The 23,688-nt window shown below is 36.7% G+C and overlaps 1 protein-coding gene across 4 annotated transcripts in view; it reads right to left on the reverse strand.

Moving 5' to 3' along the window:
- Positions 1-3,450: 3,450 nt before the first annotated feature.
- LOC105222359 (zwei Ig domain protein zig-8) overlaps positions 3,451-23,688 on the reverse strand; it is a 282,802-nt gene continuing 262,564 nt past the window's right edge. For all 4 annotated transcript variants that reach the window (XM_049451727.1, XM_049451728.1, XM_049451726.1 and 1 more), the window contains exons 8-12: positions 21,809-21,976; positions 16,578-16,712; positions 6,205-6,418; positions 5,090-5,198; positions 3,451-3,663 (exon numbers count right to left, since the gene is read on the reverse strand). In XM_049451727.1, the coding sequence (XP_049307684.1) occupies positions 3,645-3,663; positions 5,090-5,198; positions 6,205-6,418; positions 16,578-16,712; positions 21,809-21,976 (645 nt within the window). In that variant the 3' untranslated portion in view covers positions 3,451-3,644. The remainder of the gene's footprint in view (positions 3,664-5,089; positions 5,199-6,204; positions 6,419-16,577; positions 16,713-21,808; positions 21,977-23,688) is intronic.

Raw genomic sequence — 23,688 nt, forward strand, 5'->3', positions numbered from 1 at the left:
GAGCAACCAGAAGCCGTTCAAGAACTGCCCATGCATCCCGAAAAATGCACTGTTTGGTGTGGTTTGTACGCTGGTGGAATCATTGGACCGTATTTTTTCAAAGATGCTGTTGGACGCAACGTTACGGTGAATGGCGATCGCTATCGTTCGATGCTAACAAACTTTTTGTTGCCAAAAATGGAAGAACTGAACTTGGTTGACATGTGGTTTCAACAAGATGGCGCTACATGCCACACAGCTCGCGATTCTATGGCCATTTTGAGGGAAAACTTCGGACAACAATTCATCTCAAGAAATGGACCCGTAAGTTGGCCACCAAGATCATGCGATTTAACGCCTTTAGACTATTTTTTGTGGGGCTACGTCAAGTCTAAAGTCTACAGAAATAAGCCAGCAACTATTCCAGCTTTGGAAGACAACATTTCCGAAGAAATTCGGGCTATTCCGGCCGAAATGCTCGAAAAAGTTGCCCAGAATTGGACTTTCCGAATGGACCACCTAAGACGCAGCCGCGGTCAACATTTAAATGAAATTATCTTCAAAAAGTAAATGTCATGAACCAATCTAACGTTTCAAATAAAGAACCGATGAGATTTTGCAAATTTTATGCGTTTTTTTTTTTTAAAAAAGTTATCAAGCTCTTAAAAAATCACCCTTTAGTTCAATTAATTCAAACAGCATTATTAATGATTTGAATGTCTGTTTATTCTCATACTGAATTGTGTACATTAAATGCGCTTATCTACAAATAGTTATGTATGTATTTTCTTCATTTCTTTTTATTTCAACATAGTTACAATGCGGCATATGTACAGTGGGCAACAAACGCACCAAACCAAACTATATAATATCATATGTGCTGCATAATAAAATATATAAATCTTTAAATATTTGCGTAGACCCACTGAGTAAAAGAGGTGTAATAGTGTGGTAGGATCAATATTATATTTGCAGCTTCTAACATTTCGAAGTATTTATACATAGTCCCAGTTGTTAAGTACTCGTTCGGATAGTTGGAAATGATATACGTGTGACTTCGCAAGAAAGTTCATAGAAATTGAAGAACAGAGCGAATACGATCAGGTTCAGTCAAAAAGTGACAATAGAAGATCATACTAATGAGATTAAGTTAAGTTAGTTAAAATTGATAATATTTTTCAAGCATAAAGGTATGTGACAGTGAGTAAGATACCTATACCTAGGTACACTTGCTGAGCACGATCACCGCCTTTTAAGAATTTCGAAGTAATCCTTTCAAGATTTACACTCCGAATAAACTAACTAAATAGAACGTGGTACAACAAAAGTATACTATATATTCCAACGGTAAAAAACTTCGGTCTCTTAAACAAGTTTTCATATGGTTATAGTTCAACTGTGCACTTAAATGTGGAAGTTTTTGGTTGCATTACCGCTTCGTTGGAGATTAATCGGACAGATTAAATATTCAAGAATATAGCTTAAGCTAATCTGGTAAGCCAATAAGACACCCATAGACCAGTTTTGGACCTTTGCGATACCAGACAGAGTTCAGTACGTCCAAGAGGAGTAGTCATCCTTTAGGATGCTTGCGCTTAATGCGTATTCTAACAGACTCTGCGGCCTCACTGTCGATACCTCCTCCAGTTTATGATACCGTGAAGATCCCAGTTGTTACTGCTCTAAATACATCCTGCAGTCTTGTCGATCTCTCGGCAAGAATATAAGTTAAAAAGCGATATTATGTAAGCGATTAATGTCTATTGGAACTGGTCAGCAATTATTAATCCATGTTAGAGCCTTATGGGGTAGCTATTGCAACTTTGAAACCTATTGAAGAACGTGCGCTTTCTCTATTTAAGCATTATGTTTCGTTTTGTTTGGTTTCGGGTTATAGTTTGTTCGACTCATTGCTTTCTAATGTTTCAGAAATCGAAGGTAGTTATTTACTAGTTTAAGATTATGGGCGCGTCGAAGTCGTATGGAGATATGATGATGTTCTGAGGTGAGTTTGTGGGTTTGTAGTTAATATGTTGATTATTATTAATTAATTATATAATTAAAACATTTGCTTTTGAGATAAAATATGTATAGGAAATGTTTTAGGTAGAAGATTTTGGGATTTAGTTTAATTAACCTTTCTACTTTCAGTTCTTATTCGCTGACTTGTAGGGACACTAGCTAGCGGATCCAGGCGAAAACTATTTTTAATATTAGCAGGTGATTTTAACTTCAAAACTTAACTTTTGTGCCATCTCAATGTTTTCATTGGAACTAAATGGCCGCTTATAATTCAATAATATTGTTTTCATAATTAAATTCGCCATTGGTATTTCTCTCTCTTTCTTGTTATTTCTCTCTTTTTACAAAACGAAATAATTATTAATTTGGAAACATGAAAACAAATGAAAGTAAACTTGTGCCCACTGTATTAACGTTTTCATTTCTAATTGCCATATTTGACTGCCTCGGCAGTTTCGGTGAACATTTGTAGTGTCTTATTTTTGTTTGCTTAATTTTCATGGAATTTTAATAAGGATTCTACATTTAATAGAATTTGTAATAATTTCATTTTCGGTTTCTTGCTTATTATCAATATTTTTGTTGCGCTCGCGTCTGGTCGCATTTGCCTTTTATTCACAAATTATCTTAGCCGGTTTTGTGAGTTCACTTTTTAAGCTTATTTCTGATATTCTTTAAACTATTTATTATTTATTCATTTATTTATTTTCTACATATATTTTTAACTAGAGTTTCACTACGTCATTCATTTGCTTATTATATTTAAATTCATTAACATCTAAATATAATAAATTTTCTCTTGCGCCAGTTCGCTTAAACCCAACTCTCGCGCTCGCCCATTATATTCCATTAAGCGTTCATTCTTAATTTAAGTATATATATAACTGTATTTTTTATGAACTCTCACTTAGGTTTTTAATTGATTTCAACGGATAAGCGTAAATGCGTAACAAAACCTTAATTTAATTAATTACAATTAATGGCAATACTAATTTAAGTGTGTTGTTGTTTATTTATTTTGGTAAGTTTTTTTGTGGTTTTGCTTTTATTTTTTGCTCTCCTTCCTTTTCCATGAAAATGTACAAAGTTTCGCGCCGCAAACTGAGCAGGTTAAATGCTTTTTACATACAAAAAATATTACAAATTATATACTAAATTTTTATGAAATTTGAATTACAAAATTATTACTAAATTTAATCGTAATTACACATACATATACATATCATTAATCAATTTAATTTACACATATGCCTGCGCACATGATATTTTTGTTTTGTAATTTGTAATCTAATAACAAAATATGCCTCACACATAGTAATTTACAGTTATATTTAATTTAAAGTATTTTTTTATTGTGTCAATATCCTAACGCTATTTACAGTTTTTCACGCGCATCAATTTAATGCCCGCTTCGCTTTCATTATTTTGTTGTTTATTTATTTACTTGTTTTTTGTTTTTTTTTCTTACTTTTTTATTGGAACATTAATAAATAATACATATTTAAATTGTGCTAAAATTTATAGTTTACTGCTATTTTAAGATAGTTTTTTTCCATATTTTTCTGCATTTTTTTGTTGGTTCTAAATTGAAAATATCTTAAATAGGATTATTTATAATTTATTCGTTATGTTTAATTTAAGTCTTAGGTTAAAAAAATGCGCCTGAAATGGAGAAAAAATTAGTTGAGATTAATGAGCTTTAATTGTAAATTCAATACATTTTATTTAATTTTAATTTGTTTAGTATAATATAGTTATAGTTAAAGTAAAAAAAAAAACTTTTTGAGTTATTTGTAAAAACTTAAAAATGACAAGAATTTAATTGGAAATATATTGCTTAATTTTTGCCAATTTAGTTAAGTCTATACTAGAGGTGGAAGTACTAGATTAGTTCAATGGCCTCAGTAAAGTTCTATGAGTGTGCTTTTTACGCAATTGTAGGTAATGTTTGTCTGTATGTATTTACGTATGTGTGATATAGACACATTAGTTTTTGAGATATCGATGTGCCTAAAATTTTGCAACTCTCCTTTTCTCCCCAGAAAGCCGCTTATTTTTTATTTTTTTCTCATGGAAACTATATGGTAGTATAAGAAACAGGAAGCTCTCATATAAAACCCAACATCGAAGAACGAGCAAGGAAGGCATCGGTTGTCCTGCACTGTTGCAGGTGAGCCATTGGCAAAAGCTGGAAACTTTCACGAACTTTTACGTAACTTTTTTTATGGTGCAAAACGCTGGACACGAATACATTCGCGAAAAATCGAGGAGTGTGCTACGGGTTACAAGTATTTGTGATGCACAACAAGCCACATAACAAAGGAATTCAATGTTTTGCTATATAAAGCAGCGAAAGCTACCCTCAGACTCAGAGAATCTGAGTACTAAGATGGCTACTTGCTTGGGCAATCTGGAATCTTCGCAGTAGTACACTCTTATTTCATTCGAAAATACTTGGATTTCCAGGTGGCTGAGACTGGTCCTGGTTGTCGTACCTTTGCGCACATATCGAAGGAAGCTTGGGAGGGAAGGTGACACAGACCAAGGACCACAAAGCTATATGGTGACGGGAGTTCTAGCAGGCCGAGTCCTGGGCCCAATTTTGCGATCTATCTTATATGATAGAGTGCTGCGCCTCCCATTATTAATATATTAAATAATTGGATACGCGGATGACATCGCGGTGACTGTGGTGGCGAAAGAAATTCATCAAATATACAGTACAGTTTCAGAAATTTACAGTTCCAGTTGTCAGAACAGCTGGTCTAGATTCTTCTGGTCCAGAGTAAATCGTAAGGGATCTAGTGATCACCTAAGCAGACCTCTGACAGGTCCAGAGCATTTGCGCGAACTATAAGGGGGTTTTGTCTGTCTTCATAAAGAACTGTACATAACAATCTAAATGTGATCCTCACCATTCTGACAAAACAGCCATCAAACCTGACTTAACCTTTTTATTAAAAAGTACGCATTTGATTATAAATATTACTTATAAATGATGTCGAAATAGTCTATTGCTACAATCTGATTTAAACAGTTTTTCAAAAGCAATCGACAAGTTTTGATATTACTCTATGTTTAAACTCACCTTATACCCAGCGTATTCACCAGCACACAAGGAGCCAAAAGATATTTGAATATCGCTGCAATCCGATCGGCCGAGGAAGTCTTTCGTGATATAGCCGCCATATTATCGCCTGCAAAGAGTTGAGCGAAAAAATTACAAAATTTGCAAAAACCAAAACCAACAAAATTAAAACAAAAGCATAAAAAATAATGCCCGAAATATAAATGCAAATTATCGCTACAAATTCGAATGCAAATCTGTGAAAAATGAATTAATGCAAATATTTTTCCTTATTTGCCTGCATTTTGGCAACAATCAAAATGGCAACTACGCGCAGCAGATTGCCACCGGAGTAGATTTGCGTAAAATCCCATTTAAATGCAAAAATTGCAACTATGAAAAAGCGTAAAAATATTAAAACTAGGTAAATGGAAAAAATTCCAGCGCAAATTGGATGATTGTGAAATGCTGACAGCAGCTGCTGCCAATATTAGCCAATTCTAGTTGCTTATTTCTAAATTATAATTGACTTTTAATAGCTGGCGTGTGCAGTGCTGGAATTTGATAAAGAAGCTTAGATTATGTTCGCATTTGCAAGTAGCGTCAAACAGCTTTAAACTGAAAAGCATTCTCTTCTCAGGCACCTTTGGACCATGGAAAATTTAAAAACTTCTGCTTTGACGAAATTTGGAAAGTCAAAAAATTTTTACATACTTAAAGTATAGTCAACTAACTAACGGCTGCATTTCTGTAGAAATATGTATGTATTCAATTATTTGGTTTTTTATAAATAAGTAGATTCATATCGTCAGCTAAAATGAAACAAATTTCAGCTTCCGCTTTCAGTTATAACCAGTTTATAACCAGTATATAACCAATATATAACCATTTAATAACCAAAACTAAAATTTTGTTTCAATATGACTGGTTGCTGTTATAAAGGTTTTTCTTCCCCTATAAACATACTAAAAGTGATATTCCGTTTTTTGAAATAGATGACGTTATACAGGTACCATCAACCCTACTCTTTTCTTAGATACGATTTCACTGTTCATTTCAATCTTAGATTTCGCTATGTCATTACTGAACTAAATTTGTCATTTACTAATTTTTCAATACAGTAAATAATCTCTCACCTTTTGACACGAAAACGTAAATGCTCGCTGGCTCCGTATTGCTGGCCGAGCATGTGTAATTTCCCGAATCGGTGATTTGTGGCTCTCTTATGATGAGGCGACTTTGTGTACGTGGTCCGGGTGTGGTCTCGATTGAAATGTCACGCCTCGTGTCGTAATAGTTAATAAGGCGATCGTTTTTCTGCCAATACACATACTGTGGTGGAGTTGGACTCTGGAAACGAAATAAAAATATTTGAATTCAACGATTTATATCTTCAAATTTTACAAAGCTTTAAGTCTCTTGAAAAGTGTAATTTAGTGTCAAATGGTTAAATATTTTTTTAGAATTTCTTTTGAAGGAATTCAATAAGTGTATCTTACACTGTAAAGAATAAAGTTTTAAACGAACACTGACTGGACTGAGCTGTTCTTCAACTCTCGCTTTCTCGGAGGTTAGTTTGAAGTAACTAAAGGAATGATTGGTGGCGGAGATATAACTGTTTTCGAGTCTAATGGATAGTATATGAGGCTTACTAGAAACAAGTATTGTCATTCAATTGGATGGATTTATTTAGCATAGATAGAATAAAACGATATAGATTGAAAAGGCTCAGTTTGAACCCTGGAAGTTTTCCGTTTTCGAAATAATATTAATTCATTTGTCTACATTAATGTGTTTGCCTACAAAACAGTCCCCTTTCGATATTATACATTTATGCCAGCACTTCATCCAATGGTCGAAACACTAGTCAATCTGAAATTTTGAACAAATTCCTTGATACATTTTTTTAAGAAAGGAAAATCGCCAAGCTCGTAGTATCGAAAAAATATGCAATAGAAAAAAATTTACCCCCTTTAGTGTATTAGAAGCGCAACTAAATTCATGTTGTTTGTCAATAGATGGCTCTAGCAGTTAGTGGCGATCGATTTTAATTTATCCAAAACGTGGTAGACTTAACTTAGACATTTGAAAAAGCTGCATTTTCACTTTGTTTATTTATGAGATACTTTTAGTTATGTGAACTTGTCCTATTTTTTACCAAATAAACATCATTTTCTGGGAGCGTTGATTCTTTTCTTTCAGTCAAAGAAGTCGATGGGACAAGCACTTCAGTCACTCCGAAAACGTGCCGTGATTGGTCTCGTCGATTCAAAGATTGCGATAGTAACGACCGTCCGCGGGTAGGAAGACCAAAAGCATTCGAAGACGGTAAATTGGAGACGTTTCTCGATCAGGATCCGTGTCAAAGCCAAAAAGAGCTGCCTTGAGCCTTGTGATGGTTAAACCGCCAAGCCATTTCAAAGCGACTAGATGCGCTGGGAATGATTCAGAAACAATGAACTTAAGTTCCTCATAGGAGAGGTACGAAAAACTAATTCTGTTGTATGACAACAGATTGTGCGACCGATAATCATGTACGGGGCGGTGTCCTGGGCCTCAATAGCGTCGCAGACTTCGGTAGGAACCCAACTATCGAAGCTGCAACGGCTAGCCTCTGTCTGCATGACGGGCGCAATGCGAACTTGTCCAACGGCAACACTGGAGGTCCTGCTGGAACTCACACTTCTTCATTTGGTGATCGGTCAAGAAGCCAAGCACATACTTCTACAAATAATAGCAGAGGGGTGTGGAAAAGGCAAGGTAATCTCGTCCCAGAGGATGGAAGAGATAAGTGGCAAAATTCCATTAACAGCATTACCAAAACAGTTAACTTCACGAAGAAGTTTAAGGTTACCCTCGGCAGCAAGAATGAGTGGAACGACTCCACTCTCGAGCTAATGCTGAGGGATAGTACATTGAAGTGGTACACCGACGGCTCGTAAACTTCGGAGGGAATTGGTGTAGGGATTGCTGGTCCACGCACCAAGCTCTTCATACCGATGGGAAGTTTTCCGAGCATTTTCCAGGCAGAAGTCTTTGCCATAAGTCGGTGTATAGATATAAACCTCCATCGCAACTATTGCAATGAGCGAATAACCATACTCAGGGATAGTCAAGCGGCACTAAAAGCGATCTCCTCTTACGAGATCAAATCGCTACTAGTGCAGGAGTGTAGAAAGGCCTAACTGAACGGAATCAGGTGCACATAATCTGGGTGCCTGGTCACAGAGGTATAGCCGTCAACGAACTGGCTGATGAGCTCGCCCGCTCCACAGCCTCCACCAATGTGGTAGGGCCCGAACCCTTCACTGAGGTGGGGTCCCATACCTTTAAGGAGCTGGAGGATGGTTTGCGGCATGCCAAGCTGCTAATTGGGGTGTACAACCAGGTTTAAATCTATAATTAACCTCCCTAGGGATAAACTTAGGCATTTACACCGGGCGCTGCAAGATGAATAGACAGTTATTTAACATGGGCCTTTCATTTTGCGCTAACTGTCGGTTTTGCGACAGGAAACTTGAAACACCGGAACACCTGCTAATCGACTGCATAGCAGTCTGTAGACGCAGGTTTAAGACCCTTGGATCCATGTTTGCCTCACTAGCACCCGGCAGGATAACTAACGGTGGCAGAGCAGAGAGTAGAAAGACAAGCCAGCTTAAACGAATGGCAAAGACGCTGGGATACATCAAGCAAGGGGAGATGGACATACCGCTTAATCGGTAACATACAAGCATGGATGGAACGAAAACACGGAGAGATAGATCATTACATGCCGCAGTTAGACATTGATGCTTTAGGGAGTGTTTGCTTAAGTACGGCCACAAGGAGAGAGTAACTTGCTCTTTCTGTGGTAGCAATAACGAGAACGCAGAACACATATTTTTCTACTGTCGAAAATATACAAATGAGCGACTATCTTTGGAAAAGGAAGAATCCAACCGAATAACACCAGAGAATATAGTGGCCTATATGTTCACTCGAGGAATGTGTGGAATTTAATGGAGAAGATTGCAGCCATGGTACTCCATGACCTGAGAAGAGCAGAACAGCAAAGAAGGAGTGAATCTAGAGCAGCGAATATCGCTCTAATGACGTGAGCACACAGGCTAGTTAAGTCTTCTAAACATTCTTTATTTAGACCAGGTAAGGGAGATATGTGGCTCTTTATTATAAAATAAGTAATGTCACTAAAGACTAACTAAAATTTATAGAATATCGCTGACATGGACAGAAAAATATAAAGAAAATAATATATGAGCCATAAAGAGCACAAGAAATATTCGAATAACGCTTTTAGACTATGCATGTTTTGTTATCTGCATACATACATATAACTCTATAGACTGTACGAAAACTAAAGTTTCTATAGAAATTTCAAAATTGAAAAATTGTATTTGTCATGAAAGTGCGCACATAGCAAAACAAACCGAACTCCATACAATAAGACGGACACACACATGAAAATAGATTCACTGGCTACAGCTTGTAAAAACTTCACTTTTTCCATACTCCCAGTGGGCATCACGCTGCACTGGACGCTGGCCAGTTACAATTGAAACTAAAAAAGGGTGTTACAGCTTTTTTCCTGCGACCAATTCGCATTTGGAGTTAAGCGAGTTTCAGTGCTTTGCCGACTAGCTTTGTGGCTGGCAGGCTTCACTCCCATGCAACACCTCAACTCCCGCCACCGCACCGTGAGTGACTTAGAGTTTTCACTTTGTATTCGCATTGTGGCGGTTGCTGCGTTGCGTTTGCGTGAGCTGCATGGCAAACAAGCAGCCAACGAGAATATCACTCATTCCATTTATACATATGACGCACATACATATACATACATACATATAACATGGAGTTATCTGTGTTGTTATATGTACATTATGGCGTGTTGCATGCCTCAGCAATTCTTGCAATTCTGGCAAGCGGCATGCTGCACTGTAAGCTCACATGCCGCCACACACACATGCAATCGCACCGGTGAATGGATGTGCGTGCATGTGGGTGTGCGCTCGAGTTTGCGAGCATGCGGTTGCATGGGTGTGGCAGGTTGCACAAATTCAATTACCGCACAGTAAAAAGGAAACACAATGTTGTATGCTCACGGAGCGCACCCACAAAACGCCACAAACAATCGCACATTTATATGCAAACCGTTGACTGTATATGTGTATGTGTGCGTGTGTTTGCTCGCCGTCGTATGCGCATACATGCGTGCGCGTACGTGTCCAGCACCGCTGATGCATTGCGAATTTTCATGTAAGCCCTGCACCTTTCCCGCCGTCCGTCTGCTCATCCAACTCGCTCATTCAACTGCAGTTTTTCCTTCAATTATACTTTTTTCTGATAATTTTTTTTGCCAGTTTTGGTTGTTTTTGCCCCTTTTCATCTTTTGAGCCGCATTGGCGTTTTATCTCTGTTTTTGTAGACAGTTATTTGGCCAGCTATTCTCCCACATCATACAAGCATGAAATAATATGCGCACTCACACAAGCACGTATTCACACATATGAGCATTGCCATTGATGGAACGTTGCGGCGTTCGCCTTTATTTGTTGGCTGCTATTGAAAGCGGGTCTTATGTAATAAAAGATCATGTGGTTTTATCTCACATTTAGTGCATTTTATTAATCTTCTGGAAAAATAAGCTGCCAATTTTTCATTCGTTGCAATTCCGACGTATTTCGATTTTCGATGTAAGCTTTTAAGATAGCTTAGTTTGAAGTTTGAAAGGCAGATTGAATAGCATGTAGAGACCAACTACAATTAGTATTTCACATCAACCGAGTTTTAAAGCAATTTAGCTATGAGAGTTGCTTCACCTCAAAGAATATAAATTTTTACTTCATTTATTTGTTTTTCATTCAAAGTAAATAAATGAATGTGAAGCGGTCATTAGTAAGTTTTTGCAGGTTTGGAAAAATATTATTTCTTTGTACAAAAAAATTGCATAAATAAAGAGTTGTTCAAAAGAAGTTTTACATGCATACCTAGAGCTACATAATTGGTTCAAAGACTGCATTCATACAAAGCCCGCCCGAAGAAGCTTTATCTAAATACATGCCCTTTTAATTGAAAATATAAACATAGATTTGCAAAGTGCGGAGTAAACTTCTAAAAGGTTTACCAGATATTATTGTAAGTGGAATAATTTGAAAAATTTAGTCTCAAGGGTTTCTCACAACAAGAGAAGAAAAAGCCAATAATTGAATTAAGAAATCCTCCTACACAATTATGAAAAAGGTGAAAAAGCACAAATTGACTCGAGAGCGAGGTCAGTACATACAATATATGTATGTCGGATAAAGAAAAGGTTACCTCATAATCGACACCAACTACCGCCGTAGTCATAAGACCATTTATCATCGAATAAAAATTGTTCTGATGAAATTGTGTGAAATTTTGAAACTAAATGTCAACAAACTGATAGATTAGCTATTTTTTATTTAGAAAACTTATTTTGACCAGCATTTTACCTAGAGCTAAGATATCGATAATACCCGAAGAAAGATGGAATCGGCTTATCACTAGTAAATTAGATTGGTAAACACTGTCTGGGTCTCAAGAGTTTGTGATGATTTTGGTTTAACTACAATATGTTGGTGTATTCTAATTATATACTTTTTTATTAGCCTTTTTTGACAGTTCACGCATACTAGAGAGTACTAATCGCAGCACCATCATCCATATTGAGACCCGGCATTCCTTATTTAATAATATTCCACCATATAAACCAAGCCTAGCACACAGAGAAAAAAATATAGCAGCCGTAGCTAAGAGTGGGACCGTAGAGAGTTGATTCGGCGCCGTTCGCAGCAACTCGAGCTGACGTATAGAACGACTTTGGAGCATTTTACGTCGAGATCTTAAAATTACGACAAAATACAAGAACTCAAGCAGCTGACCTTTCCAAGCGAAATCGCTTCGCTGTATGGGTTGTTGAAAGTAGACCCGACGTTTTCGAGCCAAATTTTGTTCAGCGATGAGGCCGATATCTGGCTCAATTAGTATGTAAACAAAAAAAAAACCGCATTTGGGACAAAGAGAAGATTTAAGACATTCAACAACGGTTTGATGTGGTTTATTTCCTGGTGGAGTCATCGGTTCATAGTTCTTCAAAAATGATAATCGACTATTTCACGGCTGAAATTGAAGCTTGTGATCTCGGCGACATTTGGTTTTAACAATACGGTGTCACTTACCATATATAACATCAATCAATGGATTTATTGAGAGAACAGATAATTTTTCGTGTTTGGCCGGTCGATTGACCATCAAGAATGTGTGATATCGTACCGTTAGACTTTTTCCTGTGGAGATATGTAAAGTTTAAAGTCTATGTGAGCAATCCCTTCTCGATTAAGGCTTTGGAGCGAAACATCACGCGTGTCATTCGCCAGTTAGCAGTCGAAATTTTGAAAATCGGATTCAAGGGAGATGTGGTCGCGGCTAACATGCGAAAAAGATAATCTTCAAAAAATAAATGCGAACGAATGTTCTTTCGAATCATAAGAAACATTCTCCATTTAATTTTAGATGTATTTTGTCTTTAAAAAAGCACGGTATTTTGTTTCAATCACGTCAATTTTTTTTTACAGCTATATATTTTTTTATCTCGTATCCCATGTCTCCTATACGTGTCTTCCTTTAAGTAACTGTACTAACAATTCCGACCAGTTTTTGTTATGTGTATGAATAATTAACTTTTAAATATCAACGAGGTTATTTTATGTCAGCTATTGCACAGTGTCATTTAGCTTTTTTTCAGATATTCTGTGAGAAATCAATCAATATATACTGAGTGTGTGAAACTGCTGTTATTGTAGATATGGGTCAAACCACTTTAACTGATCCAGGGATACCAGAAGCATACCTAATGTTATAAATATTTCGTCAAAATTCTTTTTTTTCTCAAAGTTATTGAAGGTTGAAATTTAGAGTACGATAAAATTGTAAAATTATTTTCTCATAAACTACTAGAGATAAATTGATGAAATTTTGTGAAGTCAAAGGAAAATTTTCATTGTACTTTATACATATTTTTTTATGGACCATTTGTTTAAATAATAGTATTTGACATAATTTTTTGTTAAACAATTGAAATTTTTCACGCTAAAAACAACATAAAAATAATCTGAAACAAATTTTTGTCCCCCTACTCCTCTTAAATCGTATGGCACATCCATCGTTGTGTAACGCGCTTATGCTTTTCTTGCTGCACATATGTCGGGAGCACATGACTGCTAATTTTCAAAATCGGTGATTTTTCGAAATTTCCCAGTATCAGTTGACGTGGTTTGTCCCATATGCCATTTGTTATACCATTGATTCGGACCTAACCAAAGAATAATGTAAAAATTAGTTATTTTCGTTTGGCTCAAAGCAAGTCCCAAACACACTATCCAGTATCCAAACTTGTCCCCGGCTAACAGACCCATCCTTTATAGTGCTAAACTGCCTGTTCCTAAGCCATCAAATCGACGTGTATGTTTTATAGAGAAATTCCCAAACTCAGCGAGGCAAAAGTTATAGATGGAATATTTGTAGATCTACAAATACAGCAAATGACAAAGAATAACAGCTTTGAAGAAAAACCGAATGATCAGAAAAATCTTGTTTGGTGATGATTTTTGAACGTTGTGCAAAATTTTTTAGAAATCCAAAAATCGGAAGATTTATTAAATGAACTTATATTGTCATATAAAACTTTGGGTTGTAATATGACCTTAAAAATACAACTGCTGGACTGTCATCAGGATTTCTTTCCGCCAAGTTTGGTTGTTGTGAGTGATTAACGGGACGAGAGGGTCCATCTGGACATTTCCATAATGGAGAAGCGTTATCAAGAGAAATGGAACACATGCTAGCAGATGGAAATTTCTTGTGTTTCCCATTAAAAGATTCACCGGGGCTTAAATCCATATATTTAAAATAAGATAACTGGTATGGAAACTTTCAAAACATTCAGAAAATAATTGCTTATGACGATGAAATTTAAAAACGCAAAAGGAAATTTCAGGACAAATCGTGCATAAATATTTAGCTTTGTGAAAGATAGACGCTGCATGATCTAAGAATTTGAAGAAATTTCCGAGTCACTAATAATAACATTCTCACTCACCTTATTCTCAGAATATCGTCTTGAGGGAAAAATAGACCTTATGAACTTCGGTTTTTAAAAACCATTGTTAAAATGTCCTTTGTTAAGGATAATTGATAAACCAATTGATTTATAGTAATTGAGGTTAAATGATTTTTTTAATTTTTCCCTCTAGTAGTTTTTTAAACATCAATAAATTAATAAAATCTGGATAGTTGTACTTAAAAACAAGATTCACCAGTCTTGTCTATTCAAAACCATTTGCTTTTGACTAAGAAATATATAGTTTTGAAGCTTCTCCTTGGCCAAGTAAAAATTTTATATATTTACGCATAACGGTTAAATCATAAACTAAATAATTTCAACAAGGTCGTTATTATTAAAAAAAATATAAAAACAGCACTGCAAACCATTCTTCGAGAAGTCGATTTCACGAAATATTTCATATCCTTTTCGTTTAGAAAACATTTCCGAGAATTCTACGAAAATTAATTTCAAACTTTAACCACGAAATTTGCCACACTTTAGCCAAGCAACTTGAGAGCTGTTTGTGCAAGAGCACTCGTGTGAATAAAACGGCAACAAACCGCCGAAAATTGAGGCGGTATGAAAAGAGATAAGTGCGCCCGTTGTACAAGCGCATACGTACGCTAGAGTGTGTGCGTGTGTGGAGCGGCTTTCGAGCAGACGCAACAGCTAAAAGCCAAAGCGCTTGCAACAAAATATTGTGTACTCGTAATTTCAATAATTTCAGCTGCGTTCGGCACGGCGTACGTAAGCCAGCGCGTTGCTGGCTTGGATTACTTGTCGTAATCGCCGTCGCCGCGGCAATAAAATCAGCAGCAAACGTGGCGTAAAAGACATTGAAAAGGCTGCCTCCGTGTGTGCGGTATTTTTATTGCAACCGTTTTGGCGCTTATGCACACTGCATGTGTGTTTGTATTGTATGATATGTATATTTATGTATATGTGCATGTGTCGTGCTGCTGTGAGCACACTTGGCAGCATGAACTGCGGGCAAATTCATTTTAACTATGCGAAATCGGCACCCACTCACGACCGCACACTAGCATATACTACAATATATACGAACGTTCCCTGCAGGAAATGCACTGGTTACGTTGTGGTGCAATGGGTTGTAATCTCTTAACTGCTATACTCGTAACTAGATGACAGAGCGGTGATTGTAGTATTTAAGCGTATTGCATTTTTCTCCAAAGTCTTTTTTCATAAGTATTGAGTTTAATTTTTGCGAAACAGCTTAACCGAACAATTTGAAATTTTCACAGAATTTTCGTAATGCTCAAAAGAATAAACATCTTCATAAAGATTTCGAATTCTTAAGCCACTTTGAAATATACTTTTTCACAAAAAACTTTTTTGCCTTAAAAAATAAATAAAATTTTTTGGATTTTGATTTGGATTTGAGATAATTTGTAAGGCAACAATTTAATCTCCGAAAAAATTGTTCAGATCGGATTCCTATAGCATATAGCTTCCATATAAACTGAACACATAGTTAGAAGTGCACCTGTGAAGGGTATATTAGCTTCGTTGCAGTCGATGTTAACTTTTGTCTTGTCCATAGTCGTTTATTGATTTAGTATTTCGATAGGTTAGGTGTTTCAGGGCAATAACTGTATATCCTTCATTGACATTTTTCTGTGACCTTTTAGAACTCTCTGCCAATAGTTCCTTTATTTCCAACAGGGTCTCTATAAAAAACACATGCATATATATGTAAGTAATTGTAATCACCGCCGAGTGGCTAGAAGCTACAAAGGATATTGCACGACTTACGCTAAGTGAGTGCTGCGGCAAGTTTACGTACGCTCAAGCATACATATACCCACACGTATATACATATGTATGTAAATATGTAGCTACATGAAATATGTATGCGCGCGCGCGTGATTGCGTTTGTTAGTATTTTACTACTCGTTCAGTTATATTAAATTTAATGGCACTTGAAATTGTTGCAGCTGCTGTGCTGCACTTGCACTTCGCTCGGCTGTTCACTTCGCTCCGTTGCTCACTTGCCTCATACACATAAACATACGTATGTATTGTAGCTGTCGCGGTGTGTGTGCGCTTGCAGCGCGTCATATAAATTTTCATTAACCCAACAAATTTGAATTTCTGTGGCAAGTAAACGTAAATTGTGTGGCCAACATAAATCTTGGCAAAAGTTGTTGACGTCCAATGTTAAAGTAAATACACTTTGGTGTATTGGCAAGCAGAAGTGACTGTAGCTACATATATGTGTAGGGTTATACTTGTGTACGTGTATGTGTTGGTGTTGCACGGGCTTTGGCCTTGGCATATTTTTATTTTCTCTTGCTTTGATTTTTTGCGCGTGCTAGTGTGTGAGTGTATATGTGTGTGTATTGGTGTGTGTGTGTCGGTGCTTACCTTTTCAATTATGCAGACGAGATTTATTGTGGATCCCATGTCGACGTGCAGCTCACCGGAGCCCAGTATAAATGCCTCGGGTACGACCACTTGCAGATTCACAAAATGCGAAATGATGCCTGTCGGCGTTGATACCTGCAAGGAAGTAGATGCGCAAATGAAATTTCTGTCATAAAACTGTCAATTTATATAAAAAAACATGAATGTGCTTGAATTGTGCATATGCTACGATTTTAGGGTGTTGTGATGGAAAGATGGGTTGAAAAAGATTTTTGAGTTCTTATCTTGAAAGCTAAATAATTAAAGATGCTTGGAAGTATAATTTTTAATTTTAAGAAAAAAGTTTTAAAATAAGAAAATTTACTCCAACCGCCGCTCTTGAACTGGTACTAAACCTGCCACCTATAGATCTCTTCGCTGAAAATTGCGCAGCAAAATCGGCGGGACGACTACTGGCTGCAGGAGAATTCACATATAGAACCTTCGGGCACAGCTCGGTGCGTAATGGCGGTTGGGCAAACACCGACCATATAAACCCACTTTACAACTGAGGAGACTGAGAAAGAAGGTTCAAAGTAAACATAAAATAAGATGGCTGGCGTAATACTGTACTATCCAGAGTTAGATATAAGGCAGCCTTTTAAGTTACCGGACCACTGTAGTATATATAAAACAAAGGTCTTTGCTATTGCGAAAGTCGTGGCTACTTCCACTGGGTGGCAGGTCACAAAGGCACATAGCGAACGAGATTGTCAAGAATGACGTGCGGCTAACATCCGTGCACTTGTCTCGCATTGTCAAAACTCCGCTGTAAGCATTTAGGGTTCCCACTGCATGACACACTGGAGGCGGTATCGATAGTGGGTCGCAGAGTCTGTTAAAATTCGCGTCAAGCGCAGGCATTGTAAAAAATGACGGTTTCTATGGGACCTAGCAACTAAACTCCATTTGGAATCGTAAAGGACCAAAACTGGTCTACGGGTGACATATTGGCCTACCAGATTAATCTATTCCTTTTCGGTATGTGAGCAGAGAAAAAGCCGGCACGAATAGCATCTGCGACGCAATGATTAACGTTATCAGTTATGTGGTTAAAGTAGGAGAGAATTTCGGCGTGCCCTTGTTCAAACCGCCTCATATATCAAGTTTCCCTGAGTCTTAGAGCGCACTTCCCAGCGATGCATCTGCCTTCCAAGTTCAAGTGTGTTATGTGTAAAATGCCAATAAGTGCTATTGTGAATGTGGTCCGCAGAGCATCCGGGATGCCGATGAGAGCCGCTCTTTGCACACGTTCAAGCATATTAGCAACATACACCTTTGCTTGTCCCTCCCAGTTTAATACACCATTAAAAATTAATGACTAGAATGTTGTTTTGTAGGACCAAAACATCATTTGGTCACAGTCCCCACTTTTTCCTTATAGCTTTCTATCGAAATATTTTGAAAATAATGTTAAGAAAAGCTCAGTCTCAATGTTGGGTCTCCCGGAATGGTTTCTATGAAGTACAAGCTCTTTATATTTCATCTTATCAACTTAAGCGGGGTGTCCCTGTTAACATTTTGGGATGTATTTACACTATGTACTACACTTCACTACGATCGTTTAGTTGCAAAGAAGGCTTTATAGGAGGTGCTTAAGGTTCACTTCCACCTTAAACTCTTTGAGAGCTTTAACCACGGCTTCCGGCAGCACAATTAAATACCACCTAAGTAGATGTCGAGAAAGGTGTCTATAGCAAATTCTTTGTTCATAAAGGCTCCTTGTAGCCAAGACACTACATCGTGCAAAGCAGAGTCGACCGCCTTGCTTTTGATAGACGCGAGCTCCGTTCTTAACAATTTATGCTTGGTATTCTGCTCTTTATGTACATATCCATGAGTCTCTTCAATGTTTTCACTAGAGACAAGGATAGACTAATGGGCCTGAAATCCTTGACAACGAAGAGAGAGCTCTTTCCGGTCTTCGACATAAATACAAACATAACTATTTTTTAGGCCTTCGAAACAAGCCCTAATCTCAAACAGTTCGCCTAGAAGCGGGCTAAGCGGCTATACTCATTATAATTTGGCTTCAAAATCATAATAATATTGTTATTTTATGATGACCATATATTTATTATGATCCAAATGGCACACAATTACTTCTCATGGAACTGTATTTTGAAGTTAGTGAATATATCTCGTTTCCAATACAGTATTACGTGTATTTTGTATAGTGAAGATTTTGTAGAAAATATCAAATAACTTAGAGCACGTTCAAATCAAGGTACATTTTCTATGAGTTTACTTTACTTTCGCAATAACTAATTTATAAATAAGTTGAACTAGGCTTGTGTAAACTTCGTGTTCCTAACAAATCAACTAAGTTTTTGGTAAGCAAATATGCTTACGCATGTGTGTAAAGTGAGCAAGCAAGAAAGCATATGTCATCTTTCTTGACATTCGCATGACTTGAGTGCTCAACTGAGTTATGCTGTTTCCTGGGAGTTGTAGTGTGTGGAAATATATTACTATTTCCAATGAAATTGCATTACATAGATACTTGTATATATGTATATATATAGTTATGTCATAGAAGTGTAAATACGTGTAAGCTTCTTTATTAGCACGTTTTCAAATAATTTTATGTGTAGATATTAGGTTTTGCAGGCTTTTTGTCAAACATTCACATATAACATACTTAATATCGGCCTAAATGTTGCTTATGCGCCCTATAAGTCGTTCGATTGCACATTGTGTCAGAGCAGTTGCGAAGCTATTTACATTCAGACTCAGCTTAATAAACCTAGATTTGCAGCTTTCTAACTGTATTTTTTTTTCAATTGTCATATTAACTATTACGATGGAGGTCTGCTCACATTGGAATCTCTGAAAACTACAAAGTCGACGGGTTTGCTAGGGAGTGTAATCTTATCCCAAGGTGATCATATTTAGAACGAGTTTTGGCCTTCCTGTGCTTTTAGGCTGAATCAATGGGCCAATGTGAACAATCAGAATTTCCACGGCGATGGCTCGAGTCCAGAGTAAAAAGAAAGATTTCTCTGAGTTACTTGTTCTTCACAAGACTCATCCCAATGCAACTGAAAGAATTATGAGCCCGATAAGCGCTAGTTGCCCGATTGAAGAGGAGGTGAAATTATTCAAAGTAATTCCTCTCAACTGTACAGTTTTTGTCAGATTGATGACAAGAAAAAACAAAAAGAAAAAAATGTTGTACTTCATGATCGTAGATGTTTCACATGATCAGGTGCGGACTACAAGGTAGGGACAAAAAAACCTCTCAGGCAAGCTTCTGATAGGTCAGTATCGATGTGTGGTCTGGCGTTGTACTGATGGTACATAATTCATTTCCGAATCGACTAGGCTCGCTGCTCCTTAGCGATTGCTTCATTAAGACGATCAAAATATTGACAGAACTCATACGAATTAAAAGTTTCGCTGAAAATGAGATCTTAGTAGAAGATTTCATTCTAATCCCACAAAACACATAGGAAAACATTCCTGACCTTCAGTACTGACTTCGTTTCCATGACACAGTTTGCAATGGCTTGCCACTATTCCTTCACAACAGTTTGACGTTGTCTTAAACAAACTACTGGTAATAAAACCAGTAAACGTTCGTTCCATTTTGAAGAAATTGTTCGATTTTGTTGCAAATCAGTTGTAATTCACAGAAGGAAATTCAGTTTATTTAATAGTTTTTGTGCAGATCGCAAATTACATGACGATGAAACCAATTTCGGAGCGTCGTTCATCAAAATACCTCAGATTTCAGGCTCGTAGATTCAAGCAATTAGACAACTGTTTAAGAAAATGTCAGAAGTTTGTAAAAAAGACCACTTTTGATTCATTTGCTTACTTGCTTGAAAATTCTCTCCATTTCCTTAAAATATTGGTAAAATCGTTCATCGCGCCAATCACAGACATTTTCTAAACTTCTGGAAAATAGTTGAGGTGAAAATGAAGAAAATATACTTTTAGACTCATTCGGGAACCTAGAGCCTAACTTTGGCAAACCGGGTCAATTAGCTGGGGTTAGTATCACTAGCCTATCTATGAGTCCAGCATTCACAACTGTCCAAGTGGCATCCTTCGTTATCTTAGGTTTAAGAATTAGCTCCATCACGTATCCAAACGCAATATAAATAATGCTTATACAGCTTCATGTGTACAAGATGCGTTCCAAAGTAAACAGGACTTAAAAAAAACATCACATTTTAGGAACTGTCATTGTTATCAGGTTATTAAGCCATGTCACCAAGCTAAATCTCAATGATGGCAATGCGGAGATTGGAAATCATTTAGACTAACATTTTTTAGTTCAGCACTGATTACAAAACTTACAATGCACATATGTGCATATTCACTTAGTGCTGTCAAATGAAATGACATCTCGTCAACTGACGTTCTTTCTATTTCCCATCGTCCGGCTTTTTTTTTATAAAATCGGTGGCTAAAAACGACCGAACCACCGGAGTTTTACACATTTTTCATTTACTCACACTGCTGGGTTTTGCCATTCAGAATTTTTGAATCATAAATCTGTTGTGACATTTCGTGATTTCAGTTAGACACCTCACTATGACAACTGAATTTATTTATTTGTATGTATTTTAATTATTTTACATTTTTTGGTTATGCAGCACAAAATGCTGTCGCCCCTCTCGCCACGTATTGTCCTTGTGGCCTGCTACAACAAAACACAAAAAAAAAGGCAATACAACAACAAAATTTAAAATTAAACTCGACGCTGACATGTCAGAGCACCGGTCCGAAATTGCTACCCATATTGCAGGCGTATGAATAAATATTAGTGCTTTACTATTTTTGTTGCTCTGAGTTGTTGTTGCACGGTCAGTGAACGTAGCCACGTTTGAGCCGCAGATAAAAATATGAATAAAATATGACCAGCTGGGGAAAGTGACACATTTTAGATGGCGAACGGTTGAAGTGCAACATGCTACAATGTGACAACAGCAACAGCAACAGCAAAGGACAATGAGTTGCACACAACAGGCGACACCGTTATATGGGCGGTTATACCTGCATGTACTTAGTGTGTGTGCGGTGAGCATATGCACGAGTAAATGCAGCGGTTCGTTTGGGTTTTCAGCTCGAAATTGCTGTGTTTGCAGTTTGTGGCAAAATCACTGAAGCTGTCACACACATTCAGCTCATGTACATAGCTACCGTTGTTTAGTATGTTTGGTATGTGTATTGCATTCACTCACCTGACACTCGTACATGCCGTGATCTCGCCGCTGCACGAACTTTATCTGCAACGTCCACATGTTGGAGCCGGGCGCGTGCAGTATCGCGAAGCGTTCGTCGTTGGTGTAGAGTTGAGCGCCGGACGAAAGGATGTGCCAGTCGCGTCGACGTATCCAAGAAATTTGATTCTACAGTGGCGTGTAAATAATTGAATGATATAAGTATAAATTTTGGCATAAGAATAATTAAAGAATAAGGGAGCGACGTTGAAAATTGAATTAAAAAGACTATTAAAAAGCAGGCAAATATAGTTCCTCATGCAGTATATCAAAGCTTCAGAAAAAAAAATAACAACAACAACAAATCATGCAAAGGGCCCGTCTTAATATATAGGAAGTGAAGTTGCTGTCTGGTTTGCTGAGTAGAAAAATGCAATAACAATCACTTCTTATAAAATTAAATTTTTTAAGATTTTCGAAAATAAAAGTTCTTAAGGGGCACACCTTGTGTGAAATTTTCAAAAAATCAATTTTGTTTTCATATTTTGATAGATTATGCCTTTAAAAATAATATACTAAAATTTCAAATTGATATCTGAAATAGGTTTTGAGTTACAGCCATTTAAAAGAGTAGCCGCTCGGCAGTTAGATAGTTGCATTGGAACTTTAAAAGCGTTTTTCTCGAAAGATAATTTTTCGAATTTGCTGCAGTGATTACTGAAAAGCAAATGATCCAATCATTTATCGAACGTCCAAAATTTTGGGTAAAATTCGACTATTTTTTTTAAAACCATATTGCCAATTTTTGATTTTTTTTATCGTAGGTCATTGTACAGACAATATTATCTAGTTTAACGAGAATTTTTTTTTTTAGATTTCATCCACGGAGAAGGCCGGAATCACTGCATCAGTGAAGGACCTTTTTTTCGCGCCGTTGGAGATCGACTATAACTTAAAAAATATTTAATTTCTTTCTTCAAAAATTTTTCTGTATATTCTTGAAACATGTATAAATATACTTTTAAAATTTTGAAATAATTAATAAAGTATTTTTTTGAATAATAATTCCCAAAAATCACCTATTTTTTATGCCATTACACTAGGTGTGCCCCTTAAATTAAGAATAATCTAATACTGTAATCAAAAAGTATTTTCAAAAACCAAATTCTTAATTTTTCCATCTAAATCAATTTTGTCCCTTTCAAAGGTATCCACGTACGATAAAGCACTTTTATCAACGCTTGTCCAGTTCTCGAAACAGTTGAACCATGCTTATTCTGGTATAGCCTTTAAATACATTCTTCAACACCTTATGCGCTACCTTTTTCACGACCTTCTTCAATAGCTCATTCTACTCCTCTCAAAATGGAGTCTCTTATTGGTTCTCTTAATTTGTCGAAGTCGTATGGAGTCAAGTCAGATGAATAAGGCGGTGGCGGAGCAACATGAATCAAGTTTTAGGCAAAAAAGTCGCCATAATTCCGGCCACGTTAGACTAATAGCTTATCGAAAATACCCGTAACGCTTAAATTATATTATTTGTTGAAAGTTTGGCCCTGCGAAATCACCTAACCTTACTTATTACACTACAGCTGTAAAGGCTTTGGATTCAGTCCATGCCGGAGCAAGCAGATTAAGAGGGAGATTGTTGGAAAGATTAGATGGGGAAGACCTGTCTGCACTTAGTATTTCGAATTAGCGCCTAATAGAGAAAAGAAGTAAATATTAATTGTGACAAAATATTGAGATCATTTTATATCTTGTGTACTGATGGCGATTTCCAACATTCTTCTATTAAAACGCCCTCATATGGATTTCAAAGTGAACTCTGATTTAAACTTATTTACTTAACTTTAATTTTTGGCTGGGTGAGTCGCTTAATTGACTTTTCTTCATCCAGT

This window comes from Bactrocera dorsalis, chromosome 3, assembly GCF_023373825.1.
Source record: "Bactrocera dorsalis isolate Fly_Bdor chromosome 3, ASM2337382v1, whole genome shotgun sequence".
Classification (NCBI taxonomy): domain Eukaryota; kingdom Metazoa; phylum Arthropoda; class Insecta; order Diptera; family Tephritidae; genus Bactrocera; species Bactrocera dorsalis.